This window comes from Sporobolomyces salmoneus, assembly GCF_050403485.1.
Source record: "Sporobolomyces salmoneus JCM6883 DNA, S_salmoneus_JCM6883_v1_ctg93, whole genome shotgun sequence".
Classification (NCBI taxonomy): domain Eukaryota; kingdom Fungi; phylum Basidiomycota; class Microbotryomycetes; order Sporidiobolales; family Sporidiobolaceae; genus Sporobolomyces; species Sporobolomyces salmoneus.
Window position 1 is genome coordinate 13645 of NW_027481070.1, and position 23834 is coordinate 37478.

The 23834-nt window shown below is 51.1% G+C and overlaps 9 protein-coding genes across 9 annotated transcripts; 4 read left to right on the plus strand and 5 right to left on the minus strand.

The window, feature by feature from the left end:
• Window positions 1–72: 72 nt before the first annotated feature.
• On the minus strand, window positions 73–1355 carry JCM6883_004825 (uncharacterized protein; the record flags this gene model as incomplete). The annotated part of the gene is made up of 7 exons (XM_076635319.1): window positions 73–135; window positions 236–286; window positions 354–375; window positions 472–483; window positions 560–1015; window positions 1112–1259; window positions 1346–1355. The coding sequence occupies 7 exons, from the start codon at window positions 1353–1355 to the stop codon at window positions 73–75; spliced, it is 762 nt and encodes a 253-aa protein (XP_076484692.1).
• Window positions 1356–2256: 901 nt separating this feature from the next.
• JCM6883_004826 (IMPDH/GMPR family protein) lies at window positions 2257–4279 on the minus strand (the record flags this gene model as incomplete). The annotated part of the gene is made up of 4 exons (XM_076635320.1): window positions 2257–2481; window positions 2572–3488; window positions 3758–3867; window positions 3936–4279. 4 exons carry the CDS (start codon window positions 4277–4279, stop codon window positions 2257–2259), a joined length of 1596 nt encoding a protein of 531 aa, XP_076484693.1.
• A 376-nt stretch (window positions 4280–4655) lies between these two features.
• RVB1 (RuvB family ATP-dependent DNA helicase pontin) lies at window positions 4656–6463 on the plus strand (the record flags this gene model as incomplete). Its single annotated transcript, XM_076635321.1, has 6 exons — window positions 4656–4799; window positions 4870–5089; window positions 5152–5393; window positions 5530–5835; window positions 5904–6238; window positions 6307–6463. The coding sequence occupies 6 exons, from the start codon at window positions 4656–4658 to the stop codon at window positions 6461–6463; spliced, it is 1404 nt and encodes a 467-aa protein (XP_076484694.1).
• A 182-nt stretch (window positions 6464–6645) lies between these two features.
• Window positions 6646–8252, minus strand: JCM6883_004828 (uncharacterized protein; the record flags this gene model as incomplete). Its single annotated transcript, XM_076635322.1, has 6 exons — window positions 6646–6749; window positions 6814–6908; window positions 6974–7086; window positions 7157–7437; window positions 7503–7674; window positions 7758–8252. 6 exons carry the CDS (start codon window positions 8250–8252, stop codon window positions 6646–6648), a joined length of 1260 nt encoding a protein of 419 aa, XP_076484695.1.
• A 1229-nt stretch (window positions 8253–9481) lies between these two features.
• Window positions 9482–10463, plus strand: JCM6883_004829 (WW domain-containing protein; the record flags this gene model as incomplete). Its single annotated transcript, XM_076635323.1, has 4 exons — window positions 9482–9549; window positions 9648–10179; window positions 10262–10338; window positions 10412–10463. The coding sequence occupies 4 exons, from the start codon at window positions 9482–9484 to the stop codon at window positions 10461–10463; spliced, it is 729 nt and encodes a 242-aa protein (XP_076484696.1).
• Window positions 10464–10695: 232 nt separating this feature from the next.
• On the minus strand, window positions 10696–12090 carry MEU1 (S-methyl-5-thioadenosine phosphorylase; the record flags this gene model as incomplete). The annotated part of the gene is made up of 6 exons (XM_076635324.1): window positions 10696–11038; window positions 11104–11124; window positions 11189–11490; window positions 11568–11831; window positions 11897–11967; window positions 12051–12090. The coding sequence occupies 6 exons, from the start codon at window positions 12088–12090 to the stop codon at window positions 10696–10698; spliced, it is 1041 nt and encodes a 346-aa protein (XP_076484697.1).
• A 736-nt stretch (window positions 12091–12826) lies between these two features.
• SSN8 (cyclin-dependent protein serine/threonine kinase regulator SSN8) lies at window positions 12827–14304 on the minus strand (the record flags this gene model as incomplete). The annotated part of the gene is made up of 4 exons (XM_076635325.1): window positions 12827–13511; window positions 13578–13797; window positions 13874–14083; window positions 14166–14304. 4 exons carry the CDS (start codon window positions 14302–14304, stop codon window positions 12827–12829), a joined length of 1254 nt encoding a protein of 417 aa, XP_076484698.1.
• A 213-nt stretch (window positions 14305–14517) lies between these two features.
• JCM6883_004832 (NYN domain-containing protein) lies at window positions 14518–19280 on the plus strand (the record flags this gene model as incomplete). The annotated part of the gene is made up of 6 exons (XM_076635326.1): window positions 14518–14878; window positions 14943–15302; window positions 15367–17497; window positions 17564–18350; window positions 18428–18589; window positions 18660–19280. The coding sequence occupies 6 exons, from the start codon at window positions 14518–14520 to the stop codon at window positions 19278–19280; spliced, it is 4422 nt and encodes a 1473-aa protein (XP_076484699.1).
• Window positions 19281–20061: 781 nt separating this feature from the next.
• JCM6883_004833 (uncharacterized protein) lies at window positions 20062–20998 on the plus strand (the record flags this gene model as incomplete). Its single annotated transcript, XM_076635327.1, has 5 exons — window positions 20062–20232; window positions 20308–20520; window positions 20592–20703; window positions 20774–20892; window positions 20963–20998. 5 exons carry the CDS (start codon window positions 20062–20064, stop codon window positions 20996–20998), a joined length of 651 nt encoding a protein of 216 aa, XP_076484700.1.
• Between the last annotated feature and the right edge of the window lie 2836 nt (window positions 20999–23834).

Sequence of the window (23834 nt, forward strand, 5' to 3'; positions counted from 1 at the left end):
ATCCATTCGGCAACCCAAATTGTAAAATTTTCGCAACAAAAAAGAAGGGGGGGAATATCGTAGGGAACCAGTTTACTCCTTGGTCTTGACGGAACCACGGAGGAGACCAGTACGACGAGCAGCAATGAGACCGGCCTGAAATCATTCGCGAGAGAATCGAAGTCAGCATCTCCTTTCTCCACGACGAGCTCCACGACGAAGGAGAGAAGAAGGATGTTAGGAGGATGAAGCTTACCTTTTGTCCAGAAACGGCTTGGCGAGAGATAGTAGAAGCTTTACCAATGTGCTAGAAGAGGGAAGAAACGTAGTCAGCGAAAATGAAAACTAGCAAATTAGATCGAAGAGATACTCACTTGGTGGTTACCTCCTCCGTGACTATCCGATGATAACGATACATAATGTCAGTATAAGAACTCGAAAAGAAGGGAAGAAGGAAAGCGGGTCGAAAAGAAAATGGAAATGAAAACTGACGGGTGATCGACGCTGTTTCGCAGAGAAGGAGAATGAGTCAGTACAACCGACACGAGAACAATGTGAACGAAAGAGAATGAAAACGAACGGGTTCATGGCAACACCACGGGTCTTGGGGAAGTTGTTCTTCTTGGCCTTGGCGGCGTGGAAGGCACGACCAGCCTTGAGCATGGGCTTGTCGATACGTCCTCCTCCAGCGACGATACCGATCGTGGCACGGGCGTCGTTCTTGACCGACTTCTTCGCTCCGGAAGGAAGACGGATACGGGTTCGTCCAGTGTCGGCATCGTGTCCGATAACGGTAGCGTAGTTACCGGAGGTACGGGCGAGCGCACCTCGGTCACCAGCTTGCTCCTCGACGTTGCAGATGATGGTACCTTCGGGGAGTTGGGCGAGGGGGAGAACGTTTCCGACGGCGAGCGAAGCCTTCTTTCCGCAGAAGACGAAAGCACCGGTCGAGAGTCCTTCAGTAGCGACGAAAGTCTCGGTGCGCATCTTGTAGCGGTAAGGGTCACGGAAGACGACACGGGCGAGGGGAGCACCACTGTTTTCGTTCAATCCATCCGATTTTCATCAGCTTCTCTCCTTTCTTCCTTTCTTTCCTCGGCGCCTCTCTCCATTCTTGAGCGACTGAGCTTACCGTCCGGGGTCGTGAACGATCTCCTTTACGAGACCACGGATGTAACCGTTGCGCTCAGCAAAGTCGAGAGCACGGAGCTTGGCCGGAGCGACACGGTGGTGAGTGTGCGCTCGGAAGATTCCTCCGGATTTACGCTGGTTGCGAATGACTGTACGCGATCACACGAGTGGAGGATGATGAGCCTTCCGAGGTGAACTCGATGAGAAAGTCAAGAAAAGAGGTAGAATCACTCACCACGTCCCATCTTTCACTGATCCCACGAATTTCACACAAATGGTAGGTAAGGCGAGCGGGATCGAGTAGAGGCGAGGGAGAGAGGAGAGGGAACAAAAAAAGGGAGGTCAGCAACTCGCAACTCTTTACACCTTTCTGCCTGACCTGTGACCCCCTCCAGTACCTCGTTGAACCTGTAATCAATCCCTCTAACTAACTCGTTTCCCTCCCACTGCGATGATTGACCCGTGATGAGTGTTTTTTTCGTCCCCTTCTTTCCTCGACTTTAATTCTCCCTCTTCCTCCCTCTTTCCCTCTGCGCTGACTGGCTTGGTCGATAGCTGAATCTTGACTGTGAAGGTTGGCGAGTATCGGGTCTGAGTAGCTCACAAATTTGGCGGCGAACGGGAAGGCGAAGAAAAACTTCGATCGCCTGCTTCCGCTCTCCTCTCTCTCTCCGACTTACGAGACAATTCTTCAGTTTCTATTTTCAATACACTTTGCAACAATTTCATTTCTCACTCTATTGAGCGAGTCTCAATCGTGTCGCGAGGATGTGCAGCTCGTCTAGTCTGACGGGTTTTTGCTGAGTGGGTGTCGCTCGTCGTTCGCTCGAATTCGAGAAGTTTTTTGCGAATATACTCTCTCGCTCGCAGTAGAGATTTCGAGCGTTGCGAGTTTGAGAACGTGGATACAATGCAAAGTGAGGACTCGTTTAGACGAAGTCCTCGGGGGAGACAGAACGAGAGGGGATAAAGAGACTAGATGGGAGACGAAAGATTGAGAGAATCGAAAATGTAAAAGCTTTTTCCCTCCCTCTCGAGCTACTCTCGAGAGCGATTTCCTGACCCTTTTTCTAAGAACGAACAAAACAACAAGATAGCATAGAGAAGATAGAGATGATTTATAGTTGAGAATAGTGTGTAACATTTTTAAGAGAAAAGCCTCTTTTCGAACGAGTGAAGTCCATGAACTCCTCCCTCGAGTTGAGCCGACGCCGTACGAAGTTCGAATCGGAGTTCACCCGAGAACGCACGATCTTGCATTTCCGAGACCGAGCGAGTTCCCATATCTTGGAGAGAGTGTTGGAGACCGGCGAAGAGGTAAGGGATGAATTTACGGAGGGAACCTTTGTCTTGAACGGCTCCGGCGACACCCTGAAACACACACAAAGCGAGAGAGTCAACAACGAGGACGAGGACGAGGAAAGAATCAGAGAGGGGAGAAGAAAAGAGAGAGAAACTCACTTGAGCGACACGAACGGCATCACCTTCCGAGAAGTAACGAGAAGTCGCAGCGTTATCGATTTGATCGGGTTTAGTTTGATCCTTGACCGTACCGGCGTCCATCGCGTCGATCGAACCCATTCCACGGTACTTCTTGAGTCGTTTCCCATCGTTGTAGAAGAATTCTCCTGGGGATTCCGTCGTACCGGCAAGGAGACCTCCCATCATGACGGCGGAAGCACCTAGAGCGAGTGCTTTCGCGATATGACCTACGTTCGAGATTCCTCCATCGGCGATAACGGGGACTCCGAATTGTCGAGCGAATTCAGCGACGGCGAAAACTGCAGTTGCTTGAGGTCGTCCGACGGCGGTAACTTCTTGAGTGATACAGATCGATCCGGAACCCATTCCGACTCGAAGTCCATCGGCACCAGCTTGAATCAAAACGGCAGCTTGTTCTCGAGTGACGACGTTTCCGGCGATAACCTCCAAGTCGGGGAACTCCTTCTTGATCCATTGAATCATTTCAATTTGGTAGACCGAGTTTCCCTGAGAGGAATCGAGAACGACGACGTCGAGACCGGCTTCAACGAGGAGTCGAAGTCGATCACGGTCAGGACCTCGAGTTCCAATCGCGGCGGCACAGAGAAGTTGTTTCGTGTTGGGTTGTTTCGATGCGAGGGGGTAATCCTTGTTCTTGAGCAAATCGGAACGAGCGAGGAGAGCGACGAGTCGGCCTTCGGCGTCGACGATGGGAAGTTTACCCTTTTTCGAGTCTCGGAGGATCGTGTTCGCTTGTTCGAGGGTAGTGCCAGCTCGAGCAGTGACGAGGTCGGATCCTTTCGTCATGACGGAATCGAGAGAGGCAGAGTCGGGTCGGAATTGAATGTCGCGACCGGTAACGATTCCGACGAGTTTCGATCCGAGTTTACCAGTTTCTTAAAACGAGACGAAATCGAGCGAGTCAGTATTCGATTCGTGTTCTTTTCTCGGTTGTTGATCGGAGACGCTCGAAAGCGAGAGGACAAAACGGGGAATCAGAGGTGTCACAAAAGGACGTTACTCGCTTCTCCACATGGTTGAAAACGAGTGATCAAACTCAATTCGGTAGAACGAAGGAAATAGATGGGTTGCTCATCATTTATTTGGGGTTTGTCGTCGAGAGAGAAGGGGAGGTTGAAAGGAAGAGGAAGAAATGAAAACTAACCAGTGATGGGAATTCCGCAGAAACCGTGTTTGTCCTTGATAGCCCAGACGTCGGCGACGGTGTTGGAGGGAGTAAGGCACATAGGGTCGGTGATGAATCCGTTTTCGAACCTACGAAAGCGAGTGAGTCAGTACTCGAAATCGCAAAGGAGGAAAACGAGAAAGAAAAGAAAACTGACTTCTTGACAGCGTGAACCATTTCAGCTTGAAGTTGAGGCGAGCAATTGTGGTGAATAACTCCGAGACCACCAAGGAGAGCGATCGCGATAGCCATTTCCGTTTCGGTAACGGTATCCATAGGGGAAGAGAGGAAAGGAGTCTTGAGCACCGTCTTCTTCGTCACTCGAGATTCCGTCGATACTACCGAAGCGGGGAAATCGATGTGACCGGGTAAAACGAGGAAATCGTTGTAGGTCAATCCTCCTTGCTTCGTCGAATCCATCAACTCTTTCACCGAGAGTCCATCCCCTCGAGAGTAGGATTCGAGGTGTTTGATAGCGTTCGCGGCGTCGAGGAAAGGCATCTTTCAATAAGATATTCTTGATACCGGGTAATCTGTAACGCGTAAGGAGTCGGTAGAGCGGGGAAGGAGTAGGAGAGGTAGGTAGGTAAGCAATTGAAAAAAAAGTTGATCGAGTCAAACGGCGAGGAGGGGAAGGAGAGGGCAGGGATAGACGAAGAGTTGGTCAGGGATAGCTCTGGGACAGTCAGGAGAAGGATACCTTACCAGAGGAATGAACGACTGGTTACCGAGTTTGAAAAGAGAGGTCGCGAGCAACTTTGAACCTTTTCTTCTCTCTCTTCCCACACAAATTCGAAAACTACCCCTTGACGACTCCGAATATCCTCTTCTCTCAACTCTCCTGACTACGACCACTCCTTCAGTGACAGTGACGACAATGCCATCAGCTACTGGAATCCCTCAAGGACAACGAGAAGCTCGAATCCATTCTCATTCTCACATCAAAGGACTCGGCTTGGACGATGATGGATTCGCTCAGAACAATCGAGGTGGATTCGTAGGACAACGTGCTGCTCGTGAAGTAAGCTCTTCCCTACTTCTCCCGTACTCTCTGCTACTCTCTACTGACAACCTCGTTCGGGCGCTCGAAGGCATGCGGTTTAGTCTTGTCTCTCATTCAATCGAGACGTTTCTCTGGACGGGCGTTGTTACTCGCAGGTGCACCGGGAACTGGAAAGACGGCGTTAGCACTCGCGATCGCGCAAGAGTTGGGTCAAAAGGTTCCATTCTGTCCGATGGTCGGTTCGGAAGTTTTCAGTTCAGAAGTAAAGAAGACTGAGGTACTCATGGAGAACTTTAGGCGAGCTATCGGTTCGTTCACAGTCTCTCATTCAGTACGCACGACATTGTACTGATAGGACTTGCGCGAGCAGGTCTTCGAGTGAAAGAAACGAAAGAAGTTTACGAAGGAGAAGTTACGGAATTGACCCCAGCGGAAACGGAGAACCCGTTATCGGGGTACGGAAAGACGATCTCTCATGTGATTGTCGCGTTGAAGACGGTCAAAGGAACGAAACAACTTCGATTGGATCCGAGCATTTACGAAAGTATTCAAAAGGAACGAGTTACGGTCGGAGATGTCATTTACATTGAAGCGAATACGGGTGCTGTCAAGGTCAGTCTGGATCGTCGCTCTTCCCGTCGGAAATGAACACCGAGAGCTGACTCTTTTCGTGTTCTTTCCATTTTTCCCTCCCGTTAACTTCGTCTCGCCCTCAACCCCCTTCGATTCCGCTCCAACGTGGTCACAGCGAGTTGGTCGATCAGACGCCTACGCGACAGAATACGATCTCGAAGCAGAAGAATACGTACCTCTCCCGAAAGGAGACGTTCACAAAAAGAAGGAAATCGTTCAAGATGTAACTCTTCACGATCTAGATATGGCGAATGCTCGACCTCAAGGTGGACAGGATATCATGAGTGTCATGGGACAACTAGTGAAGGGGAGGAGGACGGAAGTGACGGATAAATTGAGGGCAGAGATTAATAAGGTTGTCAATTCGTATATTGAACAAGGAATCGCAGAGTTGATCCCGGGTGTATTGTTCATCGATGAAGTGAGTTCCAACGGACCTTCTCTCGTCGTGTTGGATGCTTGGAACTGATCGAGCTCTGGTCGAATTAGGTTCACATGTTGGATATCGAAGCCTTCACCTACCTGAACCGAGCCCTCGAATCTACCATTTCTCCTCACGTTATCCTCGCGACGAACCGCGGACTGACGACGATCCGAGGAACCGAGAACGAACCTGGATCGGGTCATTCGGGAGGAGAAGGAATCGTTTCACCTCATGGAATCCCGATCGATTTACTCGATCGTTGTATGATCGTTAGGACGATGCCGTACTCGAGGGAAGAGATCAAGACGGTCGTTCAGACGAGGTTGAAGGTGGAAGGATTGTCGATTCAGGAAGATGCGTTGGAGAAATTGGCGGATGATGGAGTTAGAACTTCTCTGCGGTACGTCTTTGCTTTCTCTCTCCTCTCTTTCCTTGTGGGCCTCGACTAATGAGGATGCGTGGAATCAGTTACGCTCTACAACTCTTGACTCCAGCTTCGATCCTCTCAAAACTTCAAAACCGTACCGAAATCACGCTCGAAGACGTTGGAGAAACCGATTCCCTCTTCCTCGATGCGAAATCTTCTGCTCAAATGCTTCACAATCAGGGTCAATACATGCGGTAGATGGGAGAACGAGGGGCGGCAAAGGATGTTTTGTTACCTTTCTTCAGGGAAGAAAAGGGGATCGAAAAATTGTTGAAAATCTATAGTGTTTCGTGCACTCTCGATACTGCTGCCTCACCACGAGAGACGTTGCAAGCTACAAGTGTGACTAGAGTCGCTCTGGCTGAACAGTATTAAGATTCTCAAGCCGTTTTCTGCCTGCTATCGAGAGTCTCGTCGCCAGAGGAAGTCGAGGCAGGTTTCCGAGCGATCCAGAACTCGCAGTCGTAAGCGAATGTATACATTCCTATCACAGATCGAAACGCGATGAGTGGCTTTCTCAGCGTGATGAACAGCGAAGGAGATCGTACCTTTCTCATCCGCAGTGTATCGAACTTCTTTCAACGTCTTCCTCTCTTCGATCTTGAACCCGACGAGTTCCGCAGCACGTATCACGTCTTCGAGTCTGAACTCCAAAACAGTAATGTCAGAACAGAGAGTCGCAAATGGCGAGAGGAGAGAAAAGCTCACGGTAACTCCATTCCTGGATTTCCGTAGTATAGTAAAGGTCCTTCGTTGATCCAGACGCCACCGGGTCTGAGTAAATTCCAAATCGTTTCGAAGTAATCTAGTAAGTTTGAAGCCTTTCGTCCCAAAGAGTACGATCAGAGCACTGAACAATTCGAGGAGAGGGAGAGACTGATTTCGCCTTACTGTATCGATGAAAAACAGTGTCACAATCGCATCAAACGTTCCTTCGTCCTCCTTGAACGTCGTCAAGAAATCTCCTTGTTCGAACTTCAAGTCGACGTCTTTCCTTGGTACGATATCGGGAAAGGAAACTGTTCTCAAGAGGTTCTCCGAGTTTCGATGATGCGAGAACGAATGGATGTAGGGACTGATTCGATGTTGATTCTTCGTGTGGGTGCGGGAGAAGATCAATGAGGTACCGAGAGTCATGAAATGAGAGAAATCGTTTGCGATAGTTGAGAAACCTGTCTCGAAAGAACTGTAAACATCAAGCCCCGTTCCACGAACAGTGGAAGGAATGAAAGCTCACCTAGTGTAGATATCTCGTAAGCTAATCGACCTAATCCACAACCGGGAACGAGTACTTTCTTCCCCTTCGATGAAGCGAATTCTCGTTTGAGGGAATCTAGAATCGGTGGGAACAAAGCTTCCCTCTCGTTCTTTCCTTCTTCGCTCCAATCTCTCACGAAATGTTTCAACGTCTGGACGGTGCTCTCGAAAGTATCATCAGCACAGGAGAGAGGGAAGGGCGATGTTGAATAAAAATTGCAAGAAAAGAACGAACCTCTACGACCCTCCCACTTTCCTCTTTAAACCTACTCCTGAACCCATACGGTATACCCTCTTTCCTCGCGAGCTCCAATCCAATCGCAGCCAATTCATCCGTCACTTTCGAGTTGACCTCGATCGCGTCCTGAGTCCCCTCCAAAACTCGTTTCCAAGCGAGTTGTTGCCCTATTCGACGATGACGTTTCGGCATTCGTTCGTATGCTAGCCATTTCCGATCGAGCGAGAGCTGCTGCGTGTGAGCGTAGGAGGAGTAGGAGTTGATCGAGATGGAGAGATTCGAAGGGGGTTCGAGGATCGTGGGAAGAGGAATCCGACCGAGGAGGATAGAGATGGGTCGGACGAGGTAGCGGTGGAGTTTTCGGAATAGGCGAGTCGGCGGGGAGAGTGTCAGAACGGCGACGAGGGAGAAGAGTGCGAGCGTTAAGAGGAAGGGAACGACTACAGGCTTTGGGGGTGGTCGCGGTGGTGCTATTGGGACGTCGTGAGCCATCTACGGGAAGCGGGAGAGAAAGTTGAGTGTGGAGGGTGAAGGGAGAAGGAGAGAAAGGAGTTTTCGTTTCGCAAAGGTAACGAGTTGGTCTCCTTTTTCACACTGTTGCGGAGGGGCTTTCGACTTTCGTCGACCAGGATAGATCAAACGACGGCATTGGGTTCAGCTGAGATCGAGAGCACCGATATTGGTTGCAATGAGCTCGCTCGACAATTTGGGTTCTTTGCAAAAAGCTCGTTCTACTCGGCGACCGGTCACAAAGCCAGAGGCTGATAGCCTCAGCTCATGATGAGAACGCATGAGAGAGATGTCCTTCTAGGAGCTCCGGGCCATGAGCATGTCATACTGTAGAATCGCTTGCAACACTCGCAAAGTCAAATCGATCTCGCTCCAGCTTCTTTCGAGCGCAAACGCAAACACCGTCCTCCGGCCAGGCGACCTTTGGGCATAGACGGAGCTAGCTACCCAGCCAGAGAGGCACCACCGCTTGCCAGCAGTAAGGAAGCGAGTCATTCCGTCGCAAATTACAGAGCGCTCCAAAACTTTTGTCAATTACAAAAAAAATATGGAATTTTCGGTCGACTTTTTCTGCAACGGGAGAGGACAAAATTGGTACCAGTCGATAGCTAGAGGTCTCAGGAGTATGCTGGTGCAACTCCCGGGACGATCCGGTCAAGAGAGATCCAGAGAGGAGCCCTCGAACTATAGGCGATCTCTATTTCTCCTCTCAACCTCACGCTTTCGCCACTTGAACCTGACTAGAATACTCCTGAGACGTATAGCTCACGAACAATACCGCTCTTGCCCGCACCAGTGCGCCGAGAGGAGGCCACGAAATCGTAATCTTTTTTTTTGTAATTGACAAAAGTTTTGGCGCGCTCTGTAGCAAATCGCTCAAACGAAAACTCTGCCTGATTCTACGCTTCTTCCCTCCTCGATTTCGGGACATCTTCGAGCTCGAGATGGCCTCGAGACTGAACGCCGAACGCTGCTCATCAGGCAGTCCCAGTGAGTGTGTCCGTGCGAAGAACCTCGAGCTTGAAATTTTTCGCTTTTCTTCCGCCGTTTTCCTTCGTCGCTTCTTACCACTCTCTCCCTCTTGAGCATTCTCATCTCCTGCTACGGTGAAGCTGAACAACTTGCGAACTTTTCACGAAACGAAACGCCAAGCCTTTTCACCCCCATCCGCCACTTTTCGACGCTCAACCTTGTCTATCTCTATCTCATCAATGTCCTACCAAGATCAACGCGATACACGCCCATTACCACCCGGTTGGATCGAGCAATACGACTCTACGTAAGCCCTCCCCTCCCTTCCGCTTCTCTCCCGAGATCAAGTCGTCATCACCATCGAACCACCTCAACTGATCACGCTGTGCTGTGAGGGGAGCGTAGACATCAACGAGTATTCTGGGTTGACACGAATTCGAACCCACCTCGATCGATCTGGACCCATCCAGCAGACGAACAACCTCAGCAGCAGCAATCTTTCGCACCTCCTTCTGGTCCCCCTCCTTCCCACCCTTCGCATAATGATAGCTACTCTGGATCGAATGGAGTGAACGGAAGTGGATATCCACAGAACGAGAAATCGTCCTTCGGTCAACCCTCTTCATATGAGCAAAACCACAACTCTCATCAATCTCAATCTCCTCATCAACAGCCATTCGCTTCCTCGTCGAGTTCGACTAGTGGTGGGAAGAAAGGTATCTTTGGCAAGATTAAAGAGAAATTAAACGCCCCACCTCGTCAACAACAAGGGTACGGAGGACAACCGATGTATGGCCAACAAGGAGGAGGGTACGGACAACAACCTATGGGAGGATACGGTGGAGGGATGATGGGTGGTGGAGGAGGGAGGTTTGGAGGAGGAGGGGGAGGGGGAATGATGGGTGGGGGAGGTGGGAGAGGAGGAGGAATGAATCCCGTGAGTTTTCATTTTTTCGCAACAAAAGATTGCTTCCTTGTCGTCGTAGTTGTTCCTCGGTGCTGACCCAGTCGATTGATAGGCTATGATGATGGGAGGAGGTCTGCTTGGAGGTATGATGCTAGGATCAATGATGAACGATGGCGACTCTTACGGAGAGTGAGTTCTTTTCCGCTCTCTTTCTCTCGAATTGTTATGAGCAGCAACTGACTCGCTTCGACTGAACTCGTAGTGGTTACGAGGACGGAATGGATGCTGGAGGAGACGATGGAGGAGGAGAGTAGACTCAGAGCGACGGATCATTCTGCGAAGTAACCATCTAATTCTGTAGCACTATCTTCATTCTCTCATCTGGACTCATCATGATATACAAGACCGTTCGTACCACTCTACTCTCAGTGTGAGGTCAATGCGACGACTGAATTTGCTTATTAAGATTGCGGAAATTTGTTGATCAAGAAAGAGAGATTTGCTATAAACGAATAAAAAGAGATTGATTTTTAGAGGAGTGCGGAACTAGACATCTCCACCGGTGTAATCATCCCTATCTTCAGTGTTGACCCTCGCAGGTGAGTACCTCCTCCTCCAACTCGCCGGTTCATCATACGGGAAATATTCGGGCAAGATGAATTTGAACCTGTACAATTCTTCCTTCGGGACATGTTCGTGAGGAGTCATCAACGAGTACTTCATCGATCCTGCCGCAGAGGCGATTTGGCCGGAAGAGACGGCTTCGTGGACATGAGTGAGGATAGAGGCGGTGATGTGTTTAGAGAGAGAGGCGTTCGTAGTGAGGGTTTTCATCACTTCTTCGACCGTGACGGGAGCTTCTCCGACTCGCCAGGCATCGTAGTCCGTGCTATCATCAGTGTCGAATAAGGTCAGTCTCGATTCGAGAGCGAATGATGGGGGACAAAGACTCACGAAGTGCAAACGAGAGCGTAGCTGTGAGTTGAGCAATGAAGAGTCAGTCAATAGACCTCGCTCTATAGTGATCGCTTCGACTCACTTTAATTCGGCCTCCCTAGCAAGTTTCGATTCCGGAATCGAACTCATATTGATAATATCCCCTCCCCAAGCTCTATACATCGTGCTTTCCGCCCTCGTCGAGAACTGAGGTCCCTCCATGACGACCAACGTCTTCTTCTCGTGTAGTCGAGGTTCGTCCGAAGGGTTAATGTGACCAGGGAAGGAATTGATCGCGGATTTGATGTGAGGGAGAATGAATTGCGAGAGTTGAACCGAGAAGGGTTCTCCGAACATGGCGTGTCCTACGAGAGTTTCATCGAAGAAGGTCGAAGGTCGAATACCCTACACATCCACGTCGAGTCTGTTCAATTCTGAGGACGTTGAAGAGGAGAAAAGAGAGATAAAGGGAGTAAACTGACTTTGGTTCGATCGATAATTTGATCGGGAACGATAATATCTCCCGGTCGAACCTCTTCCCTCAATGACCCAACCGCACTGAACGCGACGATCGCTTTAACTCCCAAGAATTTCAACGCGGCGATGTTTGCTCGAGCAGGGACTTTTGAAGGAGGAATGTTGTGGTGAGGTCCGTGACGAGAGAGGAACGCGACCGTCACTCGGGGTTTGCCATCTTCACTAGGGAGAGAGGCGATAGTGATTGGAGAGGAAGGGGATCCCCAGGGCTACACAGAGCAGGGAAGGAGATTAAGGTCGGAGGTTGAAGTCAGCGAGAGAGGGGAGGACTTACGGTGACGACAGAGATAGTTCGTTCGATAGTAAGGTTGTCTAGTTTGTAAAGACCTGATCCTCCGATAACACCTGTTCCAAGCGAGCGAGGAGAAGAGAGAGCCATGCGTCAACTTTTTGGGAACTTGGGAAAGGGGAGAGAGGGGAGAGCGTACCGATCAGAGGAGGGTTTTCCATGAGTTTAGTGTAAGGCATCTTTGTTCGAGATCGAGAATGTCAAAGAAGAGAAGAGAGAGAGAGAGAGCTTGATTTCGGTAGTTTGTTCGAAGCTCGCGAGCTCAATTACCGAACTCTCTACTTGGAGTTATGCGTGGGGTTTTCTGGAGCTTGTGACTCTTTTTGTGATTGCATTGCGTTGAATAAGCCCTTCCTCGCGCACGTACTCGAAAAAATCACCTCAGGTGATCTTCACGTGCTTCGTTTTCGATGAACTCGATGAGGGGAATTGACTCTCGTTTCTCTCGCTTTGCCGTTCTCGCACTGGCACTCGGTCATAAAGTGGCTAAAAGATTGTGTTATTCTGGGAAGCGCAACAGACTACGAAACGAATCAAAACCGAACGTTTTTCCTCGCTTGAAGTTGCACGTTCCCAAAAAACTGTCGTCTTTCTTGCGTGCTTTGACCGACTTCTTTCGGGGCCACGGGACTACCTGACATAAATCGTTGACTCGGTTCTGCCGGGGTGAACGTGATCTCGCTTCGAAGTAACCGAGAGGGTTTGGAGTTTTCTTGGGCCCCTTCTCACTCACGTGAGGAGTGGGGGTCGAGGTGTGGAAGGAAGGTGGGTTTTGCTTTGAGAGATCAACTGACGATCTGACTGGAGTGGATGAGTCAAGAGAAGGAAAACGTGACAAGAAAGATGAGTGAGCGGAAGAAGCGAAGTGGAACGAGAGAAACCGACTCACTTCACTGTCTCTCTTGTTTCCTTGTCTCATCCTCTTTTCCCGCTTCCTGCTGTTGAACTTGACGAACCCCCAACTTGAGCGGCTCTCGATCTCTCCTCCCTCAATTCTCTCATCCTACTCTCCTGCATCCTCTTGATCAACCCGACCAATTTCTGATCAACATTATTCCCTTCCAATTTTAACCCTCTTCCACTTGGATTCCCTATCGTCGTTCCATTCGGATTCGGAGAAGCAGGTGATGTAGTAGTCGATTGGGAAGAGTTACTAGTTGATTCGAGCATCGACCATAATTCGTATAATGAAATGATTTCTTGAATGATTTCGAGTAGGCTCGTTTGATCGATATCGAGAGATGCGAGGAACGTCAAAGGATCCGTTTGTCCTCCGGGTTTAGCGTTACTCGCTCCCCCTCCGCCTGCGGTCGATGAGGATGAGGAGGCGAGGTTCGAGTTCGAGGGATTATTTGAAGCGTCGCCGGATCCTCGTCGTCGAGTTCGACTAGCGACTCCGGCATCACCGAGAGAGGAAGAAGAGGTAGAGGTGGTTGAGTGAGATGATTTGTTGTGATCGTTGTTGTTGAGGGAAGAAAAGGCGGAAATGAGGGAACGAGGAGGATTCATCGCAAGGGCGAGGTAGATTGAAGCGAGAGCGATCAAGTGAGGTGGATGAATGAGACAGAGAGAAGACCGGAAAGTATCGTTGATGATGAACCTAATGCGCAACGGGTCAGCCTCAGGCGGAGACAGAGGAAGAGGGAGGGAGGAGAACGCTGCTCACCAAGCCATTTGAAAGCTATGATCATCCATCTCCAACATCTTCCTCCTACTCTCCCTTCCTTCTTCCCCTCCCGCTTGTTCCCCTCCATCCCTTCCACATAGTTGCATAAGTGCACGGTACGGATGAAAGACGATTAAATGAAAATCGAGTTCTTCGATGAGGTAGAATTCCATCTCTGCCAATCGATTATTATCCGCTTGAAACGTCGTCATACCCATCTCTGTGCGCAAACCCAACCTCTAGTCAGCTTGATCGAACGAGACCCAAGTGCTCGCTGGAGAGATGAGGAGACGTACCATTGAAAACCGCCTTCGCTTCACTCACCGCACTCTTGACATGTACTGGAGTCTCCTCCGCTTTAGCCGCGACATAAACGCATGCAGCAGCTACTAGACTAGGTTCTGTTTCGCAGTAACTGTTTCGGAGGTAGAATCGACGAAAGAAAACGATCGCCGTCGCGAGAACTTGTTGTCGCAAGTTCAAACGTTTACACATCTTCTGCATAGCTATTCGTCCACTCTTACCCTCGTCAGTTAGCGAGTCGTTTCGGTGAACGGAACTGACAGAGGAGGGAGAGGAGAGACGGACCTGAGGCGGACCAAATTTCGATGAATGCGAGTTCTTGCTCCGTTGCATGTTTGTAATCTTCTTGACGGGCTGCGACGACGGCCGCTCGTGGGTGTAGGTGATTGTTTGCGTGAGAGGATAGGTAGAAGTTAGCCGACATGGAGCAGAGGAGGAAGAGGGAAGTTGAAGGAGGTGGGGAGAGAAGGGAAGAAGGGGAGGTCGGGAGGTCGCGCCGCTGGCCTCGAGAGTTTGAATACACTGCCTGAGTGTACCGAGTACTCTGGAGGTCGATATGAGTGAGGAGGTGAAGAGCAACCTGCAGAAATCGATTGCTGAGTTTGTTGATCTCTACCATCTCCCTCTCATCTCGGAGATGAGTTCAAACCGCCCTCCTGGATCTCGAAACGGTCCGAACAACTACTCACGGCCGCCTCCAAGTCTTCCGCCTCCTTCAGCCGCTCGATTCCAACCTAATCAACAAATCGCTCCTACGATATCATCCTCGAGACCAGCTGTTCCGCTACCGCCAAGACCTGCTTATCGGGAACAGGAGAGGGAGCGACCGGTAGCAGGGAATGCAGCGGGACCGAGAGAACCGAGAATGGGTCAACCGAGAAACGATTGGCAGGCTTCGGGTCAATCAGCACCCACAGTGAACAACAAGAGCACATACGAACGAAGAGGAGCACCTACGGTACCTCTTCGAGAAAGCGCGCCACAAAGAGCCAGTTACCGTGAGTTCTCAGTTTCGCTTCTTCTTCGCACTTCTGGCGGTTCACTCACCACTGGCTGCTCTAGAACGACCACGTGATTCCTCTCCTCCGACTAGAGCATCCTCTTCGTCGTCTCGCTCGTCGTATCCTCCTCCGCGCGCTTCTTATCCTCTTCCGCCCCCTTCAGCTGCTCCTTCCGTACATGCTCCCTACGACCCCCGCGAAACGAGTTTCCCTGCTCCTGGACGCTACGAGCGACCAGTTCTTCCGTCTCCGCCTCAGCGCGAACCGCCTCCGTCGTATTCTCGCGGTTCTTCAGTCTCGTACGAGCGCCCGGCTGGTTCGAGGAGAAGTCGTTCTCCTCCTGCTCCTCCTCCTTTGAACTCTGCTGCTGCTTGGTATCCTACTTCGAAAAGTGCCTACGAAAGAGAGTATGATCCACGAGGTGAGCCTGATGTGAGCTGTGAAGAGCCAAACCTACGGAACTGATTGAGTGTCTCGGTGCGCAGCTCCTCTATCTTATCCACCCGCTCCTCCGATCCCACCTCCCTCTTCATCCAACTACCCTTCTTCTGCGATACTTCCTCCATCTCGAGCTCAATACCCTTCCCCTTCAACTACTCCTTCCACCTCGAATCCCGTCCCTTCCCGCGGCCCCTATCCTCTCCCTCCACCTCCTCTTCCGCCGCCTCCTCCACCTTCAGCAAACTCGTTCTCATACCTTCAAAACCCGGATCCGATCGCTCGAGCTCAAACCACGACTTCCAACTCGGTTTCGAATCCGTATTCGTCTTCCGGTTCACCGAAAGTTTTCAGACCGGCTCCGATTCCTCCGACTCATCTCAAATGGCCTAAATCTCCAAGTCCGCCTCCGAGGGTTCCAATTCCCGAGCGAGAGGCTGCACCTTCGACTGCTGCGAGTTCGATTTCGATTTCGAGAAGTGCGACGGTTTCGCCTGATCCGATTCCCGCTCCCTCGCCTGAACTAAAAGAACCTCAAATCGCTTCTACCGTTCCTCGACTCTCGCCTTCGCCTCCGATCGTCGACGAGAAACCGATCGAAACAGTAGAACCATCCGATCCTGAAGCTAGTCCACTCCTTTACCCTCCTTCTCCGACTTCTCCTCCTCCTCCGTCCGTCTCTCTACCTGCCCCCGCCGCGACCGCCACTCAATATCACCCTCCACCAGAAAGAGAAGAAGTACAGGAGGAGGAGGAACAAGAGGTGGAAATGATTGATGCTAAAGATTTAATGGCGGAAATCGAAGCTGAAATCGAGAGGGAAGAACAGGAGAGAATGAAGAATGGACCAAGGAATGATACGACAGACGAGGAAGTGGAGGTGGAGATGATGCAGTTTGAGGAAGAAGGGCAGATGGGAGGAACGAGAGGGATGATGGAGGAGCGCAACGAGGCAGAGGACAGTGAGGAATTGTATCCACCTTCGGAGGTTGCTGAAGAGGCGATGGAGAGCCAGGGAGAAGTGGAGGAGACGTCGATGGAACTGTTGAATGGGACGAAGGAGGAAGTGGAGGAACCTCAAGCGACAGAAACTTCGGCTTCTGAACCGCCGGCATCAGAACTTCAAGCCATCGATCCTTTCAACTCGGAAATCTCGAATCCGGAACAAGTCACGACAATTCAAGCCGAAGCGACGGATCCATCGTCAATCGAGACGCAAGCTGAACAGACAGTCGATACGAACGAGGACAAGGAGTCGGAAACGAATCCAGGAGAGGAGAGGGACGATGAAGATGAAGATGAGGATGAGGATGATAGCGGAGAAGACGAGGCATTCGTCGCGTCTGCGCTCGTTGGAGGTCGAAACGGTCGTTCGCCGACAAAGACGTCGCTCAAGCATCAAGAGGAGCCGCAGCCAATCGAGGAGAAGATGGAAGATTCAGACGAAGGAGAGGAAATCGAGCTCGACCTGACCGGAGACGACTCGACGTTCGAACACGCTCTCCAACTTCATTCGGATCACTACGACGACGACGATGACGACGAGGAAGAAGGAGGAGAGGAAGGAGAATCGAACGTCCTTCGACATCAAGGGAGCGAGTTTGATTTCGAAATGGGAAGTGGAGACGAGATTCAAGAGGACGCAGAGGAGTCGATGCTTGAAGGCGATACGGTCGAAGAGGAAGAGGAGGAGGATGAAGAAGGCAGAATCAGGAAGAAGAGAAGAATCGGCAGAAGGTCGAGAGCTCAATCGACGACGGTGGAATCTCGACCGACCTCAGGACCTCCGGCAGAACAAACGGAGACGAACGGTCTGCCCGAACCTGAAACCTCAGCAACCTCTCACGTCGAACATCAAGCCGAATCGCACAAGGAGGTCCCGACCGACGAACCAGTTCCAACTCACGCTGAGGAGAAAGGCGATACTTCGATCGAGTCATCGGCTCCTCAACCGCAAGCTATCCCAGCTCCTGCTTCGAACGCTGAGACCGAATTGGAGGAAGGAGAAGAACTCGAGGAGGGTGAACTTCCGGACGATCCGCTCGACGCACAAAAGACTCAAACCGCTAACCTCTCACAAGCTGCTCTCTTCGCGAGAACCGGAACTCTTACAATCCCAAAGGGGAAAGCTGTCTATCAACGTCCGACTCTTCTTCCTCCGGCGATTGTTACCTCGATGTGAGTCCGCTCTCTCGCTCTCTCCGTTGCGTACCGAAACTAACAGTGAGTGACCCTGGCTCACAGGCTCGACCCCACGACGACGCCGACCGCCTCTCCTCCCCCTTCAAGCGCCTCAATAAAGGGAGTCTACGTTCGACGAGCTCCTCTCCCAGGCGGCAGCGAACCTCTCACCGCTTCTTCGCTCTCGACTCTCAACGCGACGACCTCTGCCGCTCTTCTCGGATCGACGGCTCCTACGACGGGGAAAGCGGCGTACGAACGACCAAAGCCGAAGAAAGTGAAGGGAGCCCTTCCGCTCTCTGCCGAAGAGAAGCTCGAACGAATCCCACTGAAACTCTGTACTTCCTTCCCCTCTGAATTCCCCACTTCCGACTCGGTCTCTTGCGCGACTCTCTTCTCCCCTCCGACTCATTCCGCGAACCCTTCGAAATCCCTCTCAGATCAACCCGACGAGAAAGCACTCTGTGGTTTTTGGCCCGCTCCTCCAACTCTCAAAGCTGGAAAAGCCGTCTTCCCTGCTCCTCAAGTCGTCCTCGACCCTTTGACGAACGAACCGATCGGTCCGGATCCTCGACCTCGAACCGATATCTTCATCGATAACTCGAACGTGTTTCTGTCTTTCTTGAGTTGGGTCAGGGCGAGGAAAGATGCGAAGATTGTTCAGAAATTGTACAAGGCGGATGCGAGTGGAAAGGGGAGGAGTGTAAAGGTGTTGTTACTTGCAGGGAAGAAAGTGAAGATGGATTACGAGGTCTTGTTCGGATTGCTTGAGAGGGGTAGGAAGGTAGAAAGGAGGGTGTTGGTAGGTAGTTCACCTATGTGGCAGACTCTAGAACCGGCCGTCAACTGGGTAAGCTGCTTGTTATCCCGCTCTCTCTAGCAAATGCCGACGAACGATGTCTGACTTTCCCTGACTTCGTCGAATAGGGCTACGAGGTCTCCCTCTTGCAGCGTGTCCCTCGATCGCTCTCCACCCCTTCAGCGAAACAATCTACTCTAGGTCCGACGATCGTCAACCCAGCTCCGAACAAGAAACGAGATAAGAACGGGAACCTCGTCACGAAGGAGATCAAGCATTACAAAGAACAGGTGCGTCTCAGTCGCTCATCCAGTGGTGTCTGTTGACACGAGACTGACACTCGACGCTACGCATGAGCAGGCTGTCGACGAAATGGTTCATCTCAAAATTCTCGAATCAGTGCTAGACTACTCGCCTTCGGCTCTACCTCCTCTCGAACCCGAATTGAACAACGCGAGGGGGTTGAACGAGCCTGCAAGCTCTGTCGCCACCGTCTCGGAGGAAGTCCAGCATGAGAACGCGAACGACGAGAAGGAAGGAGATTCCGAAGCGGACGAGACGAAAGTCGAAGCCGTTGAATCAGAAGACACCGAGATCGAAGACGTTATCGATGGGGATTCGAAGATGGAAGAACAAGCTTCAGAAGTAATCAAGATCGAACCGAAATCGAACGACGAATCCACCGTCAACCTCGCTCCTCCCTCTGATCCTCCCTCTCTTTCACCTCGCCGTGATCGGCCGACTCTCGTCATCGCTACCGGAGACGCAAATTCGTCTGAGTACAACCCTTCCGGATTCCTCGGATGCGTTCGACGCGCTCTCGATCGAGGCTGGGACGTCGAAATCGCTTCGTTTTCGTCGCATGGGTTGAGCTCGTTGTGGATGATGGAACAGACGAAGAAAGTGACGGAAGATGGAAGGGCGAGAGGAGAATTGAGGATCGTGAATTTGGAAGATTTCGCAGAGGAGCTGGTTCTCTGAGCGGGAAGAGAGGAAGTTTAGGATGGAAAAAACGTAGAGGATAGTCGAGGAGCAGGTTTCTTGGCTACTCGGTTCGTTACTGTACGTAGTTGTCTGTTGTTCCGACAATCGCAAACTTTGCAATTTTCTGGTTCTCAAATATATTTCGATTTCTTGCCTCTTGTCTTCTTCGGAAGCATTGTTCAGCCCTAGTACGGTATCATACCTGTGCTGAGGTCCTGACAAGGTCAACGTTGCCAATCGACGTCGCGGTTCGTTCTTGCGGAAGTCGATGATTTCCCTCGCGCTCCAGACTCTCGCTTCCGCTCTCGTCACTTCGCCCTCCACCCACGTTCGCAACAACAGCCCTCAGCTATACTACCAGATCAAGCCAAACGACTTCAATTCTTCCTCGAAGCCGTCATTCGTCATCGATTGTTTGCTCAACCACCTCTAGATCTTTCTCTCTCAGCACACATCCATCGCCAGCAGTACACCTTCCGGTACCCCATCAAGCTCAGTACAAGGTCAGTCATACCCCTACAACACGCAGGGCCGCCCAGGAAGGAGAGATTCACCGCAAGTGGGGAGAATGATAAAACGAGGCCCAGCTCATAGGCGAAGCCCGTATAGACGAACAAGAATGGACGCAGACGGTTGATATCGGGATACTTGTGGCTCGAGCCGAGCCGGAAGCAATGATCGCTCGCCTATCTTCGAAACAGCTTTCTCAGCCCTCTTCCTCGCCCGTACTGACTCTCCAGTCTGCCTGTGGTACTCGCAGCTCATTCTACGTCCCACGATGAATCGTCTCTTCGGATCCTCGAGCTCGAAACCGAAACCTTCACTGAACGATGCGATCGCTTCAACCGACACTCGAATAGATTCTATCGAAGTAAAGATCCGGAAACTCGATGCTGAGTTGACGAAATATCGAGATCAAATGCGAAAGATGCGAGACGGACCTGGCAAAGTGAGTCGATCTCGTTTCATCTCTTTTCTCGTTTTCCTCTCCTTTCAACGCTGAATACTTTCTGCTTGAGTACAGTCAGCGGTTCAACAACGAGCTCTACGGGTATTGAAACAGAAGAAACTGTACGAAGGTCAGATCGGTCAACTGCAGCAACAAACGTTCAATATGGAACAAGCTTCGATTACGACGGAGAATTTGCGAAATACGATGGCTACGGTCGATGCGATGAAGACTGCGAACAAGGAACTGAAGAAACAGTATGGAAAGCTGGACGTCGACAAGATCGAGGTGAGCTACAGCGATTTGACAAACCCATCGAAAGAGGCGTTCACTGACACTTTTCCCGTTCATTTCCACAGCAAATGCACTACGATATGGAGGACCTGATCGAACAAGCGAACGAGGTACAAGAATCAATGTCAAGAACGTACGGAGTACCAGACGAGGTGGATGAAGCGGATCTCGAAGCGGGTCAGTCAATTTACTTCGGCTATCTCTCCCGTTCAATACTGAACCCTGACCCCGACTTCCTCCTGCACAGAACTCGACGCACTTGGAGACGACTTCGCTGAAGAGGAACAAGGGATTCCTTCGTATTTGCGAGAAGACGCTTCGACCGAATTACCAGATTTCGTTGATGAACCTCCAGTAACTGAGCAGGTCGGTTATCTCTCTTCTAGAGTGTCTCTAAATGTGCAGATAGTCGGACTGATACGCTTTGAATGCGTAGGCGCCGAAGGAGAGATTGGGAGAAGGCGTAGTCTGATTTGGTCTCGTGTTGCAAATATGCGCTCGGTCCTCGGTCCTCTTCGCCAAATCTTTTCAGACCCACTTATCTCTCTCTCCGCGGCATCGACCGCACGCTTAGAGGGGGGTGACAAAGCACTGTTCGCTTCCTGTGACCTCTCTCTTCTCGTTCTCTCTTCACGCTTATCGCTCTTTCATCGACTCGAAGAGACGAGCTCAAGATGTATCACGCCAATCTACACAGTGTCTTCCCCGAGTCAACCTTGCAACCTCCTCATCCCCATCTCGTCAAACCAGAACGTCCTGATCTGTCGGTGCGCTCGCTCTTCTTCTTCTTTCCCTTTGTTCGTCCACTCCCAACTCTGACACGCCTGACTTCTTCCCAGGCATTCATTCATGAAGCTCAAAGTAGCGTTACATACCATTTTCTCGATTCACTAGGCAGTCCCGAAGCCAAGTTTCTGCTCAATCGTCACTCTCAAGCTTCGGGTTCTTTCAGTCTAGAGCAGCCCATCTGCGTCGGTAGAATGCCAGGCATGATCTCCCCTCTTTCCTCGCGTGAATCTCGTGAGCTGCAGAGTTTCCGATCGTTGACCTCTTTCATCGAATAGATTCGAGAGGAATCGAGCGCGATTTGTACCTTGCCCCAGGAGTTGGTACGACAGCGTGGGCAGTCCGTTACGGACAAGCTGGTCGAAGGCATCTCGACACGCCCTATCGACTCTTTGCTCGTCGTGGTTCCGAACATGACTTGGCTTGGAGTCAATTTACCGATGAATACGTGGTAGTCACGCAACCAAGGTACTTGAGGAGCAGAATTCAACCGTATGGGACTCGAATCTCGTCTGAGAATCGTCGCAGCGACATTCCTACACTTGGTACTGGCGGAATCGGTTTTCAATTGCATATGCGTAAGCTCTTCCACCGCATTTCTTGCCGCCAACTGACATACGGTTGAGTGTAACAATCAACAGCCTCAGGGCGCTCGACGACTTGGCTACAGACCGTTTGGAATCACGGAAGCAGCAGCTTCAGTCGAGACGAAGAACGTGTCAAACGCGGAGATCCAATGTCACCTTTGGTGTCTTACTGCGAGATTACGGTTGGCAACGGGGGGTTATACCGGGATCGTCTGCTCTGCGATCATAAGGGAGCGTTGGGGATACAGACCTTGGACGACTTCGGATCCACTCGTGCGTCAGAAATTCACTCATTATTCGGCTTCTTCTGCTGACTTGGAGTCGCAAGCCTATCTAGCAACTCGAGTTCGGGAGATACGGACCTACCGTTTCTCACTCAGCGCCTCCTCCCCCCTACTCAGCAATCTCGACGGGTTCGTATCCAGGTCGAAAATTGTTCCGACCCGCTACTTTCACTTTCGGTCCTCCCGCGCCTAATGTCAGATTATCTTCGTACGCCCTTTCTCATCGACAACGCTTGGTATATCAGCAAGGCTCGGCTCAAGGAGGGATCGATTTGTAATACGGGGATTCGACTCTTCTTTGCTTTCTTTCCGTGGTTTCTCTTTTGCGCAATTCTCGGTTCACGTTACTCCGTTCTCCCTCTCCTTCAGCTCTCGTCGAGCTCCATATCGAATGTATCGGTCATACTCCGCTCGTAATTTTGAGCTCTCCCGCGGCAAGTCCGTTCGACGCTCCCACTTTCACCACTTTCGCGATCTTTGCTCTCATCGTCGAGGGACAAAGCGCTTCTGACGATGAAATCTACTCTCTCCCCCTGCCTCTCTCTCCTTCGCTCGACAACAGAGCCGAGGGAAGTCGACGATGTCACACGACTTTCGACGTGGAACTGTCCTCAGTACCTCGCAACCGCATCTCTTCCGACCTGAACGCAATGATTTGCTGGTGCATCCGCTCCTCCTTTTTCTCACGCACTATGGCTTCTGATCCTTGTCATCTGCATTCTCAGGGTCTGCTCCACGAAGCTCACAGTGGTATTGTTTATCATCTTCTCCAATTGTTGGACAGCGACGAAGCTCGAAATTCGATTACTGAGCACACGCAACCTTCGGGGTCTTTCAATCTATCGTCGCCCTTCTGTGTCGGCCGCATGAGGAGTAAGTCTCTGGCTCGCCCGAATCCTTATAAGAAACGATATCGCTCGAGCGCTGACCTTTGATTGATCGCCAAATAGATTCGACAGGCGGCGAATGCGACCTGTTCCTTGCACCTGGAGTCGATACAACCGTTTGGCCGGTGTATTCTGGCCGAGGAGGCTGGAGAGATATCACAACACCGGTCCAACTCTTCGCGCGACGCGGAATCACCACGAACAATAACGAACACCGGTGGAAACAGTTCACCGACCCGGCTCGGCACGTCGCTCAGCCTCGATTGCTGGAGGCGAGAAAGGATCCGCACGTGCAAAACTTGTTTCGAACTACTCAACCGTTCCCTTTTAAGCTCAGTGAAGCATTCTCTCGCGGTCTATTCCTGCTTGCGCCCTCCGGCTAACCTTCGTAGTTGTCGAATGTAGAGACGGGACATTGGGCGATATGGCGTCAGATTGTTTGGGACCAAGAAAGTGGAAGCTTCAAAAGCGACACAAATTACAAAAGTCGTATCGACCGAGGAGACCCGGATTCACCTACGATCTCCTACTGCGAACTCACGATCCGAGCCCGCCCTGCAGACTGGACTGTTATTATCTGCTCGGCAATCGCAGAAGGCGTACCCGGGAAATTTAGACCGTGGACGGCTCGAGACCCGCTCGTTCGTTCAAAATCTCGCTCATGACTTCGCAGTTTCTACTGATCTAACCTGGTTACCTGTCTAGCAACTTCCGTTCGGCTACTACGCACCGAGGCCCAATGCAGGGCCGAATCTCAATTTGTT